The following is a 19,426-nucleotide window of genomic DNA, read 5'->3' on the forward strand; positions in this document are numbered from 1 at the left end:
TTTTCGCTGCTCCCGTCAACAGCTGCTTTACCTCGCCATCAGACAGCCCTTTCTGACAGTAACTGAAGCCACTAACTTTGACTCAGCTAGTGCTAGCGTTCACATTATTCGAAACTTTATGGAATAGCTTTGGTAACCTACATCACTGCTTTTTGCAACGGCTGAGTGTGCGTTTCCATTTGAAAAAAACATAACAGAACACAGATGAACCTGCCCTTTAAAGGATCGGTAAAACATTTCTGGATCGACAGCATGTGCCAACTGTGTGTTTTGAATTTTGGGGGTATGCCTATGCTTTTACATTAGGATTATGGTCTTGTGAATTCAATATGCTTTTGGGGAAACAGGCCTTCAACATAAAGAAGCTGAGCAGCAAAGGAAGCTGTAATTTACTGTTGCTACTGAAGGCATCAGCTTGTAACAGAACCCACTTACAACCGGAGCTGCTGTATAAACCTATAACCAATGACTTTCAGTTAATTTAGGTGATGTGTCGGGGCGACGCAAGTGTTTTGTCACTTTGACAGGAGTCAGGGCTGTGAATAAACAAACAAACTGTACCTGCAGCCTTTAAAATTAGACCACTGTAGCTGCTCATCCTTGTCATACAGCACAGGGGAGAGCGGCTCCAGGCCGTGTCCTTCAGTAAATATTAACCGTCCTCGCCATCTGCAGTGACTTCTCGCCCTCGTTTTCCCTTTGAAACCCCCCTATACAGTAGATCCCCATATATGTTGTGCAGCTCAGCCTATGATTGCAGGAATTGAGCAGAAAACTAGACATATTTTGTCATACGGCACAAGTAAAGTGTGAAATATACAGTGAGTGCCTTTACTCGGGAAAACAACGAGATTACACATTTTCAAATGTGTACAGGTGGGGAGTTTTGATTCACCGTGACATAACATTTTACCCTCATCATATTTTCCATTTCTGCACCTAATATAATGTGTATTATTGGTTTTTCTCTTTCCTTCCCTAGTGCATCCTTCCACACTGCTGCCCGAGAAGAGCTATTCCTGCAAGCCGAGACACAAAGAGTGATGAGACCATTGTGCTCTGAAATTTCCCTGACCATATCAGTTTTCAACAAATTGGCCGGCACCACTCCCTACAGCTATGTCATACATCTCCACTGTTTTTCTACTGCATCTGTCTTCATTCAGCTATAATAAGAGAGGCTAACGGTGCCATGTATTCAGTGATATGACTATCATTAGCAGATGCCCGTGTCAGGGAAAAAAGGTGGAAAAATCGATTTAAAAAAAAGAAACAACATCTTCGTTTCATTGTAATGCCACAGTGCTGATTATGAGAGTCTATGTTCTGTTACCCGACGTTTTCCAATGATCAGGTTTTGTGAAACATTGATTCGTCCCCCAGAACGAGACATATGAATGTTCAGTGCCATTGCTCCAGACAATAGACCTTTTCAATGCCTCTTATTAAAGTATGGCAAAGTGAGTCATGGAGGCAGGGGCAGCATTCATTCCTCTTCCAAAAAGTAATTCCATTGCCTTCTTTCACGTATTATGCCATGGACCTGGCCTTGTATTTGTCTATTCTCTGCATCATGTCAACATTATACTTACTGACCACTGAAAACAGCACATAGATGGCATTGAGCTTATGCAAGCCAAGGATTTTCAAGGATATGCAGCTCTCTTAGCAACTTCATCTCTCAGGAAATGGATTGTTTGCCCTTATTTTGTCTTTTTTCTTCACTTTGATAAGGCTGTTGTCACAAATATCAATTTTCAAAGAAACAAACACCCAAAAATATGCACCATCATATAAGCTTGTTTTTTATGGTGTCAATTTACACACACCAAAGATAGTAACACAGCCTCTGTAGTGCTTATGTGTGTGTGTGTGTGTGTGTGTGTGTGTGTGTGTGTGTGTGTGTGTGTGTGTGTGTGTGTGTGGCTCCTCTTAGTTACAAAAAAACCCAATCTGATCCTGCATCAACTGATCTGATACACAGCAGATGAGCACATAATCTGGATAGATTGAACTGGAACATTAATCTCCTCTATCCTGAGTGCTGCAGAAGCCAACAGGAACATTTAGCCAGTTGCCACAGCCTTGAGACTGTATGACCACGACCAGAGCTGTAATTATTAATCGATTAGCTGTCAACTTTTAAATTAATCACCAACTATTTACATGATTGAGTAATAATCAAGGAAAATTAAGTCTGATTCCAGCTTCTTAAATCTGAATATTTTCTGGTTTCTTTAATCTATGACATCAAACTGAATATCTTTGAGACATTTGAGGACGTCATCTTTGGTTTTGGGAAACACTGATCAACATTTTTCACTATTTTCTGAAATTGTAATTTAATTAATTTTACGACAGATTAATCAACAATAATCATTAGGGCTGGGACGATACACCTATCTCCCGATTCAATACTACCATGATATTTGGGTGCCGATTCGATATGTATTGTGATTCTATAAGTATTACGAAACTATATTACAATTTATTGTGATTTTTGTTAACTTTTTTAACACTAGATCATGGGGAAAAAGTTGAATCATATACTTCAAGGGACTTTTACTTTAGAAAATATCTAAATGATTACAGTAAAAATGTTTGATTTTCAGCATGTACTTTATGTAGTCAGAGATGTCATGAAGTCAAATATATCAGTCATTGCCAGGTATTATTTATTGATTATTTTCCAGCAACCCAAAATTCAAAGAATGAAGACATTTTCCTCACAAATTAGTGGTATTTCCTTTTTAATTTATAAGGGACACATATTGTTTTATACTTCTGGTAAATATAATCCAATCAATCTTACTTCTATATATTTACAGTTCCCTTTATTAACACCTTATTTTGAAAACCGAACTCAGTCACACGTCTATACTTCAACTAACTTCGCCAAGTCCGTCGCTAGCTCTCCCGTCAGCTCCATTCTCTTTATACATCCATGGTCAGCTCTTTCGGGGCCATTTGAATGCATTTAATATTAAATGTCAGTATATGGGTGCTCCACGGTTTTAGCGTCGGCCAATTTGACCACGGAGATGAGAGTGACGGCTGGCTTGACCTCATGTTATCACAATACAATAACGTTTGCTGTCTATGACAGTTAGCATGCAGCTTTAGCCATGATGTCTAGCTCTACAAAAAAACATTGCAATACATGGTTGAATCAAATTTTTTTCCCACCCCTAGTAATCATTAGTTGATTACCTATCCAAGACTCAAAATAAATGAAATGCATCGCCAAGATAAAAATTATTTTTATAGCTAAATAATTAAGTCAGCTACTATTTCTAAACATGTTTTTATTTTGTGTTGGTCTCAGATAAAATCAATCGGTGAATCTAATTTTTGAAGCAAAATGCACCTTTAATGAACAAAGCAGATCATGATGTACAAGGACTCCATCTTCGACCGGCACCAAGACCCTGCAGCTGACAATGGTTTGGACGCCCTTGCAAACTTAATGATCCACAGGTTTAGATTTTAATGAGGAGCTCGTTCTTTGGCGCTGCTGTCGACGGCAATGCCAGGTCTCGCGCAGAGGTCGCAGCATTAATGGCGCCACAGAGTCATTAAAAGAAAGCGAGAACGCACAGGAGGTTCAGAAGCCCTTTACTGTACACAAGCTGATCTCACTGGAGGGGCTCCGGTGGGGAAAGACGCAGACACATCGCTAAGGTAGAGGGTCTCTAGAGGCCGGAAGCTGTGATGCTTCATGAGCATGTTTTTCTTGGCAGAGCCCAGGGGAGTCGTCCACAAAGAGTTTGCTCTTCTGCGATGCCAGGGAAGCAGCCAACAACAAGAGCACTGGAGTTCAAAAAGCTTTACTTTTATAGACACAGCCTAATTACAGATGTTCGTTATCGTTGTGTGGCATATACAGTATGTGCCAGATTTAGTGTACAGTAGTAATATAACAATAGTACACTAAGATAAAAAAAGTCAGCTTTATAGTTATTCTACTTTGTTTGTGTTTTGCAGAGCGAAACAGATCCTATATAAAAAAACAATGCTCACATAACATACATACAGTAATTCTGAGTCATACTGTACACCATTTCACCACTAACTGAGCACTAAATATATACTGATATGAACAACAACCCCGCTAAAAACGATTACTGATATCTAATAAAAGATTTATATTAGATATCTGTAATATAAATGTCTGCTTGATAACTAAAATGACATACAAGACCTAAACCACCCTTCTTTTTTAATACATCAAAGCTACTGTACAGGAGACCCCTGTGACTGACTCTGACTTGCCAGAGGGAATGTGAGGGACATGCCCCCATCAATGTCAAACCTCTATTGATTTTTCCCTCTCAATGATTATGCTAAATCAGAGATGTTTCCCCTCTGAGTCATTTCCCACCCCAAAGGCTAACTCACTCACTCTCTCTCTCTCTCTCTCTCTCTCTCTCTTTCTGTCCATCAGATCGTATCACCGTACCTTACACTGCCAATAGCATCACGTCCTTAATGGTTTAGCTGCACAACTTAACACATGATTTTCACAAACAGAAGGCGCACCACCTTGCCTTTTTGTTGCCAGATCAGACAGAGCTTTGTTTGCAATTTGTTGTGTCTTTCTTTAATTGTTTCTTTAGGCAACCACCGAATGAGTGCAAACGTATACCTTAATACAAACCATGAACTGTACGCTTATTTGAAAACAACTTACACAAAATCTTAAGTACCGCACTAATGTTTGCCTCCTGCTGTTATCTGTTCAGATCCTGGTAACTACGGTTAGTAAACTCATAAAGCTCCACTTATCCAGGAAAAGTCACCACAATGAGAAAAAAAACGCTAATGACGTTGGGTGCTTTTCCGCTCTGAGTTGAATTTTTTTCAACCTGAGGTGTTCATGGCTTTAAAAACGTGAAGTGCATATCGGAAAAACGCAAGGTGCTCAGCAGCTCAAAAGCAGCGCACAAAACGCTTCACTCTTATTGAAAACGATTACAAAAAGCCGCCCCAGGCTGCTTAAACACGCTCTGTCTGATCAGGGTCTTAGTATGCAAACAAAGACAATATGACGATGTCAGCTTGCACAACGGGATGCCGTAATGGGCATTATTCACTCTTTTCTGATATTTTAAATATAAACTGCTTAATCCAGACGATAATCAGCAGAATAATTAATCAGTTGCAGCCCTACAAGGAATAGCTGCCCAACACATCAGGCTCAGAGACATGAGCAGCAAAGACGCAGGTGAGCTCATTAATACACTACAGGTTGTCAAGCTGTTGCCCTGGCATTGTAATTATGGAAGTGAAAGTGCTATTCTAGGTTCTAAGATATTACTCATCAATCACATTTTGACATCAGTAATTCTTATGTATACTCAACAACCCATTCCTGATTGAAACTATAACTGTAATTAAAAGTTATACATTATTGCACTACCCATCTCGTCAGGTGTATTAAGCTTGACACTACATCCTGTTAAAGGCAGAATGCTAACTTTACATAGTCTACATTATATTATATTATATATTATAGACATCTAAATTACCTTTTAAGTAAAATAAAAAAATCTGGGATTCTAAAACCTTTTTTTCTACATGTTTGAATGTATTTGAAGGGTTCATTTGCAAAAATCGAAAGCTTTGAATTTATTTATCCAACTTTTTGTGTGTATAATCCAGGGAATATCAATGAAACAAGCTTTGATAAAATATCTAAAATTTTCTTATTCATATCTTTTTATTTATTAGTGTGCACTCAAGGGAATATCAATACAACTAGTGATGGTTTATTATTTTTTTCTGTTTCTGCAAATCAACTCTTCATTTGTAGGCTACCTTCAGTGTCAGCCTTTTCTCATACACCGTTCGTAGCTATACCTATGAAAAGTAATGCACTGTAATTCATATATATCCAACAAAATCAATTCATATGTAATCCACGTAATCGTAAACCATGAACTATAAAGAGTGACAAACGCTGCGTAGGGAGGAGGTCGGGGTGGAAGGGTGGGTCAAAAAACACGAGACCTTCACCCAGGAGATCGCTGTTTGTACCCGTGTCAAACTAAAGTTGATTTATTTGTCATGTAACTTCCGTACTTAGGTCACGCCACTTCTGAAATTATTTCAACCCAAACCACGATCTTTCCCTAAACTTAACTAAGCAGTTTTGTTGCCTAAACCTAACCAAGTTGTTTCCAAGTTTATTTTGAAAAGACTGTATGCATTTAACGAGCGGAAATTGACACGTGTTGCTGACATTTGTAGGAAAACGCAAAACAAATGAGGAATAACCTGATGAATCGTTGTATGAGGATACACTGTCAGTGTAATCCAAAGGCAAGGTACTGTACATACTGGAAATCTGAATGCACTAGATCTTTCCATCTCTGTAGGACTGGTGAGTGTGTGTATATATATGTTTGTTTCTCCTTTGAGATATCCTGTTCTGGATTTGGTATCCCTAAAATGTCCAAATCAATATTTTATGCGACTACATGAAGTCTGCAGGCCATTGTACTTTGCACAGGTGTGATGTAATGTAACACCCCCAGCTCATCTCAATGTGGAAACGAAGCCCCGTGTAAAGCTGATCCATGATCCCCAACATCATGATGCAACAGTAAAGTAAATGATGCAGCGCAACCACACAGTAAGTAGTAAATAAAAAATTTAGAAGCTCTGGCACAGAAGGTTTATTTGGAGCCAAATGTCTGAAGGTTTTCTAAATGTATGATCTCCCAGATAATTGGATGTGCTGAATGCATTGAAACCACTTTCTTGATGTGCCGCAACCTCAGCTCTGATTGTCTCCGCTCCTGGCAATTGCCTGTTGCAGAGATTGCTCGCCTTCATGCACACATTTCCCTCCGCAGATTGGACAGGCTTTTGTGCACCACTTAATTTTCAATCAGATCCGATCCTGGCTAAGTTGCCATGCAGTGCGAGGGGTAAATGGTGGGTCATGTGCTCTCCCCAGTGCTAATGAGAAGCTTCAGTCAACACATGGCTGTCATTTTTTATCCTGTCTTCCCCAGCTGATATGAGGCACGGAGAAGGTATGGCTGACAAGGCCTGTCCGTTTCCAACATACAGCCATCCAGCTGGGACCAGAACCAATAATGGTTCAGCTTCTTTGCATATGGGTGTCAGTTCAAAAGCAATCATTTCCAACGGCTCTGAGTTTAAGCTTGCCCAGGAGACTAATTGTCTGTCTATCAAATTAATATGAAGCAGAGTCTTTTCAGGGATCATGAGATGCCCCAGACTTGTCGTTGATGTGGTCTCATTAAGACATCACTGAGACATTTGAATACAGTAGTGAAATCTCACAGCTTCTGTTAAATAATGAACCAATGGCACTGCAACATCACATTCTACTGTACCACTATCACTTTCAAAATATCATGACAAATGTTCATGTTAAATTGCAAGCAACATCATACAGTACCCAAGAAATCAAAGTATGTAATCCAGTACAGTAGAAGCCCTTATAGTAAGGGATGCACCGAGCCGACTTTTTCAGTCCCAATACCGATAGCGATACCTGGTTTTTGGGTATCAGCCGATATCGAGTGTGAAACTGATACCAGTGTTTAATTAATAAGCTGTATGCCTCACTGTGCGGAAGTGACTGGGATCATTCTTTTATGTGTAAGGCAACATCAGGTTTGACTTAAACACTGCTTTCCTAAAATCTTAAAACAAAATCGGACAAAAAATACATAGATATAAATTTACTGAATTGTTATTTATTATTAAAATAATAAACCTTCAAAATTGTTCAAGTGTAAACCTTTTTAATGCAGCAACAAATTGTCAAAACTTAAAAAGGAAATACAATTCCAGTATATAATGTATGTAGTATATAAACATAGAATTGAATTGAATAGATCGGCCCGATTGGCCCGATACCCCATCCAGCTATTTGAGCCAGTATCAGCCCGATATCCGAATCCGGTATCAGTGCATCCCTACTTATAGTGATCACGTCTGTCCAGTTCAAATTGATCACTACAAACGTCTGATTATTACAACAAATTTGTTTTCTTTTTCTTTATTTCTCTTTTCTGTATCTAATTGACATTTGTATGTCTATTACATGAATATAAAGTAATGAAATGGTTAGCTTCCCTATTTACTGAATTGTAATGACTGTTTCAAAATACAGTGGAAACAGCTTGATCAAAAAGCTTGGGACAGAATTGTTCCTGTATGAATGCTTTTCAAATGATTTGCTTACAGTAATCAAGTAGTCCGTTTACAGTGTTCATTTTGGGTCTTTTCATACATGACAACATATGGAAAAACATTTTAGAAGTACGTTAGACTAACATTAGTTGAATTTTTGTTTTGTTTTTTACTTCACTCCTTCGATACTTCACCTCGCAGACCATCTGCTTTCCGGCTGGATATCATGAGGATGCGTGCACACTGATATTATGACCGGAAAATGAAAAACGAGCGTGCACTGGGAAAGCACCTGTTGGTGAAACCGCCTTTGTCAAGTAGATTGATAATGCCTCGTCCCATAATGCCCCCAAAGTGAACCTTTCCATTTCATTACTTTGTATGCATGTAATAAATATACAAATGTACATTTTTATGTAAAGTAAAAACAAAAAAAACCTTAGAATTACCTGAGTTTTTATTTTCATTGTTTTAAATTTGAATGTTGTCATGTATGAAAAGACTCGAAATGAACACTGTAAGCAGACTGATTACTGTAAGCAAATTATTTAAGCAGCAATGATTCTTTCCCAAGCTTTTTGATCCATATAAGCAGTTGATCACTATAACCACGATCACTCTAAGCTGTTTCCACTGTCTTAACAACAATGTTTGTGAAATGTGTCTTTGCATATGACTCACACATTGTTTTTGTTTATTTGCACTGGAGGAGGTTCTGTGTTTAATCAGAGGATTTTAGATCTGCCGACCACATATGGGTCTAAAATAAGATGATCTGCACATCCATTAAAATTAATTTTGTTCTGATTTTGAAAGTGGCTGATAAATGATGGAAATAGACATAGTGTGACCGGCCATTTCATTAGCTTCTATATCTAACAACAAGGAAAGTATGAGGCAATTTGTGGCAGTCAGCAGAGCATTAGTGGAACCAGCATGTCATCCATCTGGCATTGACAGTTCATTTATGGCATTGTGTACTGAATTTAACAGCCGTAATGACAAGCTTTCCATGCGGGAACCTGTGGCAACAACTGAGGGCCAGATTTACTGAGGTTTTTGCACCTGTTGTGCAGATGTGATGCATTTTACCCCAAACACATGCGCTGTATTTTTCAAACAAACCAGGCTGGCGTCGCAGTTTGTGTATCATTTGTGCGAGTGTCTGCAGGGTGTGCCTTTCTCCTCACTGCATATTCATTTAAGGGAGGATGGTGCAAATACGTTCTGGAGAAAATTCTCCGCCTCTGAAAGGAGGTGTAAACTCAGCGCAGGTGGGGTTTATAAGAACTACAAGGAAGGTAGTGGTGGAAGGACATAAATGTGCATCAAATATAAGTTATATATAGTTAAAACCTGATTATTCTAAACACATTTTCTTTTCTTAATGAACTAAATATCTGATTACTATAACAAACAAATTATTATTATTAAACTAATTTTCACTTTCACTTTCATTTTTTACTCTCATATGCAGTGAAATGCTGCACTGTAGAGCCCAGCTGTGGTAAAGGAGAGCAGCGCTGCAACACGAGCAGGCTGAGGTGGCCAAAACACAGTAGACTTTGATAAAGCAAGGAAGGGATTTTGATCGACTTTATTGTATTTGATACCGATCCATTAAAATATGATCGGCCCTGATACCAATGCTTTGAATCAGCTTGGGACATCCCTACTAAACACACAGTACAGCTGAAACTGACCGGAATGTTATTGGTTTTGCATGTATTTGGTCATAACATCAAAGTATTAGACAAATTAAAAATGTACCTAATGATAGCATTAGATATAAGATAAATGGTAAATGGACTTGCATTTATATATCTAGTCTTCCGACTACTCAAAGCGCTTTACACTACATGTATTCACACACACACACATTCATGCAGACGCTGCCATACAAGGTGACATCAGGATCTAATCTAAATTCTCATTCACACACCGATGGCACAGCCTTCGGGAGCATTTTGGGGTGAAGTGTCTTGCTCAAGGACACATCGACATGTGACCGGAGGAGCCGGGGATCGAACCACCATCGACCTTCCGATTGGTGGACGGCCTGCTCTACCCTCTGAGCCACAGCCGCTCCAAAATTACAATTTATCATGACTTGGGGAACATGAATGTCTGTATGAAATTGCATGGAAATTCATCCAACAGTGGGTTCCCATCTCTTTTCTAGAGATCATTTACAGGACATTTTCACTGATGATCTCGCTGGTGTGACAGACAAGGATCGTGCCATACACTAATCTGTTCCTCTCTGTGGAAGACTGATTTAAAAGACATGTAGCCTATGGCTATAACTTATCTATGAAATCATCTCATACTAAAAACTAGCACAGTTACCAGCCAGCAGTGACTAATATTTTACAAATAAGGATAATGTAACAGACATTATTCAGAGTTTCGGCCAAATTCTCGTCCAGAAACTACCATTTGAAAGTTAATATGATCCTGAACATAACTTTCAGATGGCAATGTTATCCGTTTTGGGGAGCTCTGATAAATAACCTAGTGGTTCATTCTCAATTAAAATAGGAAAATTTGGAAATAATCTTCCAGGACAACACAAGATTTTCTAGGATATGACTTTTTAATCTCATTTTCCATGTGTTTTCCATGACTGGAAAACTGTTTTCCAGGTTTTCCAGGACGTGTGGGAACCCTGAGTAGGCTTCATTCTCTCAGAGCGATGAGTGTCTGTACAAAATTTCATCCATTAGTTGTCGAGATAATTCAGTTTGGACCAAAGTAGTAAACCAACGATCATTGCCATCCCTTGGGCCAAAGTAATCACTGCTTCTTCGCCCGTGGCCTGACCTTCTACCATATTTAATTGAAATCTGTTAAGTAGATATCCTGGTAACTAAGACTAACACACAGAGGCACAAATGGGACCCCGAAAATAACCACCTCTGTGTTAACTAATATTGAATTGCAGTAAATTCATTATTATGCTGTGATAATGATTATATATCTCCATATTGCTAGGTAAATTGAACCCATTACCTGAAGGACAAATAATCAAGTGACACATTTAACATGCCATTGAGGGCACAATCCATTTTACCCACTAATAACCCCTGAATCATAATTACATCTAGATTTGGCTGTAAGCTCGATTACATTTGCTCAATTATCCATTTCCCTCTGATTGCCACGGTGCCTTTTGTAGTGGCAACAAAGAACAAATCCTCTGCGGCTGTGTAATATTAAGGCAATCCCTCTCTATTGTGTAAAAAATGTAAATAACATTTCTGTGATTTATTTTTAAAAATATTTGAAAGTGCCGAGAAGAAAACAATGCCTTTAGAAGAGATTACTAATGGTGTCCTGTGTCCTCTCCCTGAAGCTCTCTTCCAATGAGAAATTGATTACATATCAGTCAGCGTAAAAAAAAAGAAAAAACGTCTGGACTGAGCGAGGGAGGAGATGAGAGAAAAAAGAAGGCTTGTGTTTTGTTTTTTTATTCCTTCTTTTGGCTCCTGTTGATCTGATATTGATCGCCTGACATTGGTCAAATATCCCACTCTGCATTGCGGGGAGATACTGATTGGGTGTAGAGGGGGGTTGTCTGACAGGACAGGGCACATGAGAGAGCCTGATTAGGACTGATGCCCACCAGGGACGTAGCTATCACTGATCTGAATGCCTTTTTCTGTGATTGGGATGAAACAAATGCTTTGATTGTTAACACGTCTTAACTTCAGTCTCTCCGCACAGGCTGCTCTTAAAGTATGCCAACTCATGAGGCGGCTGTTATAAGATGGTTTGTATGCCGGCTCTTGTATCGTAGGGAATTGCTGTGAAAGCTTGTAGATGTTTTCCTATCCTGCTGTGAGGTTTTGTTCATCTCTAAATTGAACATTTCAGTAGTGACGGAATGCGTACTTGGTGAAACGGATGTGCTGTTCGTTTTTGTTTTTGGTTTGTTTTGGCTTCACAATCTGGGGATTTTCCCCCGAATAACCCAGAGAGCTTCATTAGTATATAGATCCAAAGCAATTCCCAGTCTCGTATGAAGTTACTTCTCAGAGTTAACAAGTGAGCTAAGAAACCTCACGAATCAATGCAGAGACCCAAGTCAATCGCTCATGAATATTATGAATATGCTGTCTGTGAGTATAGTTTCAAACAATTCCTCTTTGCCCTGAATAGAACAAAGGTGCAGAGTGTCAGGAGCTCTTACTCCACTGATGTCTAGCTTTACAAAGGGGAGAGTAGCCTTGTTTCCAGGGACTAAGAATAATTGGTGTGTTTATACAATCAATGGTAGAGAGCAGTCAACCTTCTCTGGGGAAATATGAACACTACAGCACTACCACCTGCTCCTGCCTCTGAACCGAGCTGTGCATTTCACAAAGAGCAATATGACTGCTCTTTTGTTCTTTATGTTGCATTCAATATGCAACTAGTATGATTGTCAATATTTCATGTCAATGTCTTTTGAGCTAGCTAATTATGTCTCAGATGTTCTGTTACGCTGATTTGTGCTCTTATGTTATTTGATGTACTGTGTGTGCTTGTGTTTTGACATTAAGTATCTAGATTTGCAGTACGAGGCATCTACAGAGAACATTAGAGATACCAACCTAATTGCGATGCTGCTTTTCATGTTTTTCTGTTTAATACTCCCACATGGATTCACCAGCATCATTATTTTCTCTATGACAAAAAATGAAAATGCAGATGCTCGAGTTGAGTACAGTTTTAACAACAACAACCATGTCTTGTAAGAAGATTCTGCATTACAGTTTGTTTTTCAGGGGTAGGAAAAGATGGGTTATTGGTTTTTTTCACGTCTGCCGTCACATTAAAGGAATAGTTCGACATTTTGGGAAATCATTTGCTCTCTGGCAAAAAGTTTGATGAGAACGGTGATACCACTCCTACACAATCCATCTACCAACAACTGTGAAATCTCACTAATTAAAAGAGCAACATGTAGTGCTGACAGCTAGAGTTTATGGGTACTGCAGTCCAAATTTAAAAAATTGGAGCCGTGGCCGGTCCACTCCTCAGGCCTGACTAATAGCAGTTAGCGTGTGTTGGCATCACGGCGTTAGTGACTGGCCAGCAACACTTCACCGGCTGTGTGTCTCAAATACTTGCTATTTTGATAACCCAGCTTTACACGTACCACAGAGAGATGTGCCGAGGCTTTTTCAGGTAGGGTAGAATCTGATGTCTTTCTCTGTTGATCAGTTTGTTTGCTAGCTTCCATGGCTGATGTGTTTGTGTGCCAATTTGTTTCATATTTGGCAATGACATGTTGAAATGGGCAGTGGACGGGATCACAAAGGCCAAAACAAAAACAGACGTTCTGGACTGGAACAGAAATGTCAAAGGAGAACATACTGGCTGTAGCATTGTTGTCCGAGAAACCAGTATTTCAATTCAGCATGTTTCCTTAATCTCTGAAGACATATCATGGTCATTTTATGATTTATTACAGTAAATACTTCACATATTGCTGCTTTAACATGTTATATCTTATTTTGTTCAATCAGTACAAAAACATAAAAGTAAAAAAGACAACTCGCTGGTTCACGGTAGGTTATGTGTCAAACTATTTCTTGGCTTCTGATAGTAACTTCCTGGAGTCTCTGCTGGTTCACTGGCAACTACTTAATGTGTGAGTTTTAGAGATCAACAAACGCTGCTCAATAACAGAGCCAGTCCCATATTTTGGGTGCAATTTCTGCAGAATGAGCAAACTCTACGAAATACAACATCAATTTCTTTGTTTACTCTATTTACTGTTTGTGGGTGAGCTTATTATTTATCTTCATTGGAGTGTTGACATCTTTTCAATAAGCGATTCAGATCTAGGGTATAGGAACTTTTTATGCCTATGAGCCAAAATGGAGACTTTCACTATTTTACCAACCAAGTAGCATAAGATTAGAAGGGCACTTCTTAATGATGGTTGGTTAACTGCCAAAGAGGCTGCTGGAGTAAACTGGCTTAGCAGCCAACATTTGGCTGATGGTAATTTCCCACACTGCTTAAATCTCTCGCTCATAGATGTTTCAGTTATTCCTCTTCTTCTCTGTTGAAAAAAGTCTTTCATTTCCAAATTCCTTTAGGTCATAAGTAACCTAGATGCAGTGTCACTGAATGGGTCAGACATCACACTTACGCTGCCCAGGGCTAAGCACCTGTGTCCCATGGAGGTACCATATAGTGAAACTGTATGTGTTTGGATGAAAGCATGCCTGACCTCATATACAGTACAGTAGTTTTTTAGGTCATTTTCCTTTATTACAGTAAAACTATACCACCTTCAAATGGCGACGTTAAAATCACACTTTTCAGCAAGCACACTAATTGTGCAGGAATTGCATTTAGGGATAATTTTGCAGGAACTTGCTTCAAATGTACATACTGTGGGTGTATGAAATGTTATTTTATCCAAACATCTTTAGTGCCTGCTATAGCAGGAAGCAAACTCTATTAAATCAAATCCCACAGGTCCAACAGGACCTTACATACATTGCAAAGGGTACGATGCAAGACATCCTGTACAGTATCCACTGGACCACACACATCCTCCATTAGAGAAAGGTCACACGAGCTCTTACCTTTGTAGAAGCACTCCTCGCTGTGCATGATGGTAATCCTGTGTCCTCTGAGACAGGAGGCCCGGTGGAGCTCACAATGGTTCTGGTACAGCTTCCCATCTGAACCACACACGGGTTTATAGTGCGGTTTACAGTGATCCAAGCACTTACACTCCCCTTGGCCAGTCTCGTGGTTGGCCACACAGTGACGCCCCAAGCCACAGTACTTGTGTTCACATGGACTTGGATAGCCATTGTGGCCCATAAAACCTGCAGAAAACATACAGAAAATAAAAAAAGGTTACATTTTCTGTCTGACCACAACCGGTGATCGATGTGTGTCTACCTGAACAGATCTGGAAAGTCTGAGTTTAAGCTGTTGTTACATGTTGGATCTCTTTTTACGCTGTTTCAGTCTCCTCGACCCCCAGGAAATCCCCATCAATACTGCATGATGTTTTTCTAAACTCACAAAATGTCAGTCAAATCCATAACACCCACAGTGGGAGTGATTAAAAGTCTGTTCACTTCAACTCAAAAATTTCACAGAAAATGCAAAGCAAAGCAAAAACATCTCCTGTTTTGTCATTTAATATTTGCATGCGCAGAGGCAAGACTGCAAAGATGTCATATAAATGTAAATACATTTCAATCAAACTGCTTTAAATTAGCTATCAGAGAGATATATGCTCCGTCTATGTGAGCATGTAAAGCTGTCCTATATTCTGGATAGGGAACCCCTCACCATATTTACATTCACATGGAGGCTTTGTCATTTTAAGGGCTATTCCAAATCATTAAGTGGTGAGGAGATTGCAAGTGAGCAACAGCACCACTTAATGGAAGCACATGTGCCAATAAAACATCATAAAAAAACTATTATTTTTCATGGTTGATTTAGGTTTCATGGAACGATGGAAACATTAAAGTTAACATAAGAAAAAGACAATTCATCACTTAGGGCTGAAAAACTAACAATTATTTTCATTATCTATCGATTTATCGGCAGATTATTTTCTTGATTAATAGATTGGTCCATAAAACGTCAGAGAACAGAGACAAATACCAATCACAATATCCTAGATTACAAGGTGACTTTGTAAAATGTCATCACTTAGCTTCAAAATTAATTAAATAACTGAATATCAAAATAGTAATAACTTCTTTGTACTATTTGTATTGTTTACAACTCCCAAACACTCGACTTGTATGAACGCTTGACTTGTTTATAGACATTTTATTTTTATTATTTTATATTTTTAGTCAAATTGCTTGTATGGCGAAATAAACCTGATTCTGATTCTAGTTGCAGACTAATTTGATTGACTAATCAATTCATCTTTGCAGCTCTAACATCACCTACATTCTCTACTTATTAGCTCACATGTAGTGTAAGTACACAGTTTTTTATTTTATTTTATAAAGAATGCTAGATGTTTTATTAATGTTGTGCATTTAAAAAGGAAACAGCCACACAGCCATGCAGTGCAACACAACTGCTGGGGAGCAATGCCTCTGTGTATATACACGGTATATATATAGCATGGGTATTCAATGAGCTATGGCAGTGTATACCAAACATTTTTCTGGGGACCCACTTTTTAAAAATGACAAACCATAGCAACCCAATTCACATCGGCCTTATCTTTAAATTGTGATAAGAGCAAATTTGTGCATAAATTAACATTCCTGACCATTTTCCTGCCATTTCCATCACCTTATATTATCTTGAATAGGTAAACCAGACGTTTTGTGATATACATTTGATAAATCACAAGTTCATTTTACGCATGTGTTGTTGAAAATATATACACGTTAAAAATACTTTATAAATGACCCTAATAAAATCTCCTGCGACCCACCTGTGGGTCTCCCTAAGAAGTAATCAGATTAATCTCAGAGGATGCAAGATGATCAACAACATCTAAAAGAACCTTTTAAAAATCGCTTGCATACAATTTTGTTTATTTGGCCTCTTTAGACCTCAAAATCTTATTAAAAAACCCACAATCTGAGAGAATCTTCAGTTCAAAGCCTCTGAATGAACTCCTAGCTCACAGCTAATCAACAACTTGTGACGAGTGGCCGTCGTGTCCCATAGTTTACCTGTTCATTAATACCCTCCACCTTGCTGTGAGTGTGACTTGATGTGAATTAACACTCAACAGTGGATGACTGAAGGGGAGGGGACGGTTTGCAGGAACCAATATTTTCTCATAAAGTGACCCTTGCAGTGACGAGGGCTAAAACATCATTGAGTATTCATTTGAACCAAAAGGGGCTGAGGGTTTGAAATGAAATGAAAAGCAAAATGAAATGTTGGAAAAGCGTCCTTGAGCGAAACTCTTATTCCCAGCCTGCTTCTGGGGTGCAGTTCTGCAGCAGACCCTGAACCCTGACCACGGTGTGTGGCGGAGGCAAGAAAAGGACTATTTCCCTATGGGGATTAGTGGAGCAGCAGGGAAAAAAAGGATAATAACAGAGCCTAACATTGCAGCTTGTATGGCATTTTAGCAACAGTTGTTAGAAGAAATAGTACATTCATTAAAAAAAACTATGATGCACTGCAGTATTGTGAGGATGACTTAATTTACAAAAGGTTTAAGAAGTGATTTTCTCTTATTGTGTTGTGGTCTTCCATTTCAAACTGTGTTAACACTAATAAGTCCTGACAGGCCACAGATCATTCCGTACACTAACCCATGAAACACATCACATATACTGGCTTTCTAATAGCAGCTTGCTCGCTCTTAGATTGCCCTAATGGTCCTCAAGGGATGGTGGACGGGTATGATGAGCATAGAAAAAAACACTCAACCACCATCAGAGCGAATGCCTCTCAAGGCTGCACTGTTACGTAAAGTTATAAATATAAGGCACGGCTGGAAATCACGGAAAATGATTATGTTTGTGCACACCTTATTCTATATGTGAAAAAATCACTGTGTTTACAAGTGTCAGTGCATGTCCTTCACCTATTAAAATGTTCAAACACACATCCTCACATACTGACCGCTACTCAGCACACCAGCAGTGTTGATGAACGAAAGCTCGTCTGACGCAACAGATTATGCAGCAACACCACAAACATCCTCGTGAAACGGTCTCATGAATTCTTGTTTTAATGAACACAATATAAACCAAATAACACGCGCTGTGTATATCAAGTAGGCAACCTATGTTTTATCATTATGGAAGGATTACGCAGAGGAGAAAAGCCTAGAAAAAGACACCGGTTTAATGACAGTGAAAATGAGATCGGAGTGTCATACGTGAACTCCTGAGCTATTGTGGCTTGGCTTGAATCCCTAACCCCGGCAAAGATGTGTCCCACTAAGAGTTAAAGGTACAGTGTGTAGGAATTGGCGGCATCTAGTGGTGTGGTTGCAGATTACAACCCACTGAGTACCCCTCCGCTCACTCCTCCCTTTCCAAGACTGCGGTAACATGAGCCGCCGTTTGCAATACCGTGGTTACGCCGTTCGCCTCGCTCAGAGACCATCCTTAACATAAAAACACAACTTTAGGAGCAATGGCAGTCAGACAGCAGCTGGCAGTATTCAACGGTTTTGCACTCTGCGACTCATGTTACCGCAGTTTCACAATCGTTTCAGAGAACTACAGTGGCCTTCAGGTAACGTAAAAGCGGCGGAGCAACATGGTGGACTCCGTGAAGAGGACCCGCTCCCTATGTAGATATATTAGCGGCTCATTCTAAGCTAACTAAAACACAACGATTCTTAGTTTCAGGTGATCATACACTAATTAAAACATAGTTCTGAATACTATATTCCTTTTCTGCTAATAGATCCCCTAAAATGTTACACACTGGTCCTTTAAGTTTTAATTTATTTTTTTTAAATGTATTTAAACCTTTCCAAACCAAAGCCTTAAGGCCTTTGCACACCAAGTACATATTTTTGTCCAAAATTGTAGTACGTTTAAAAATAAATTCATAAACACATAAAGAAAGCAAATGTATAATACATGTGTTCGCAGAGTATTCATATTGAAAATATCTTTAAATATTCAACTCATATGTTTTTCATTTGTTTTCCCTCTAGGAACCTCAAGCAAGATTATTGTTTTTATGGTTATCTTCAGGCAACTCAAAGCACGTTATAGTTGGGGATTGATTGTGGTCTTCACTGTAGTACAGTGTCACTATACATGTAAGGGATCTAACTGTTGCCAGAGAACGTTCCTCCAGAATATATTAGCAATGCAAATTAGTAGCACATGACTGTAATTCAGAGAACATAGGGTTGCACTGCAGTTGCTCGAGATAAGAGGGTGGAACTAAACTGTAAAACTGTCATGGAAAGAAGAAAAACAACTTCACTGAGGCGCATAGAGACTGGCATCCACAAACTTTACTCTCACATTGCACACTCTGTTTCACTGACCAATAAATATTGACTAGAGAGCGGTGCTTCACTGCATTAATTACAATCTATGATGCATTTGGCTTTGAGCAGAATGAGCAGATATATAAAGTCGAATGAGAAGCAGAACGAATGCCCAGTGTTCACAGATACGCCAAAGCAACAGCAATGCTTTAGAGAAATGTCTCTAAGCTCAAGCGCATCACACATGAAGTTAGTATCAGCGTCTGCCTTAAAAAACAAATTCAAAACAGTAAACAGTTGTTACTTTTGCACCATTTCTACAGAGACCAGTATAATCCT

The 19,426-nt window shown here is 39.0% G+C and overlaps 1 protein-coding gene across 3 annotated transcripts in view; it reads right to left on the minus strand.

Annotated features, from left to right (window-relative positions):
• Positions 1-19,426, minus strand: part of fstl5 (follistatin-like 5) — a 210,477-nt gene that overhangs the window by 125,363 nt on the left and 65,688 nt on the right. For all 3 annotated transcript variants that reach the window (XM_037780279.1, XM_037780278.1, XM_037780277.1), the window contains exon 4: positions 14,760-15,008. In XM_037780279.1, the coding sequence (XP_037636207.1) occupies positions 14,760-15,008 (249 nt within the window). The remainder of the gene's footprint in view (positions 1-14,759; positions 15,009-19,426) is intronic.

The sequence above is a fragment of the Sebastes umbrosus genome, chromosome 9, assembly GCF_015220745.1.
Source record: "Sebastes umbrosus isolate fSebUmb1 chromosome 9, fSebUmb1.pri, whole genome shotgun sequence".
NCBI classification, from domain to species: domain Eukaryota; kingdom Metazoa; phylum Chordata; class Actinopteri; order Perciformes; family Sebastidae; genus Sebastes; species Sebastes umbrosus.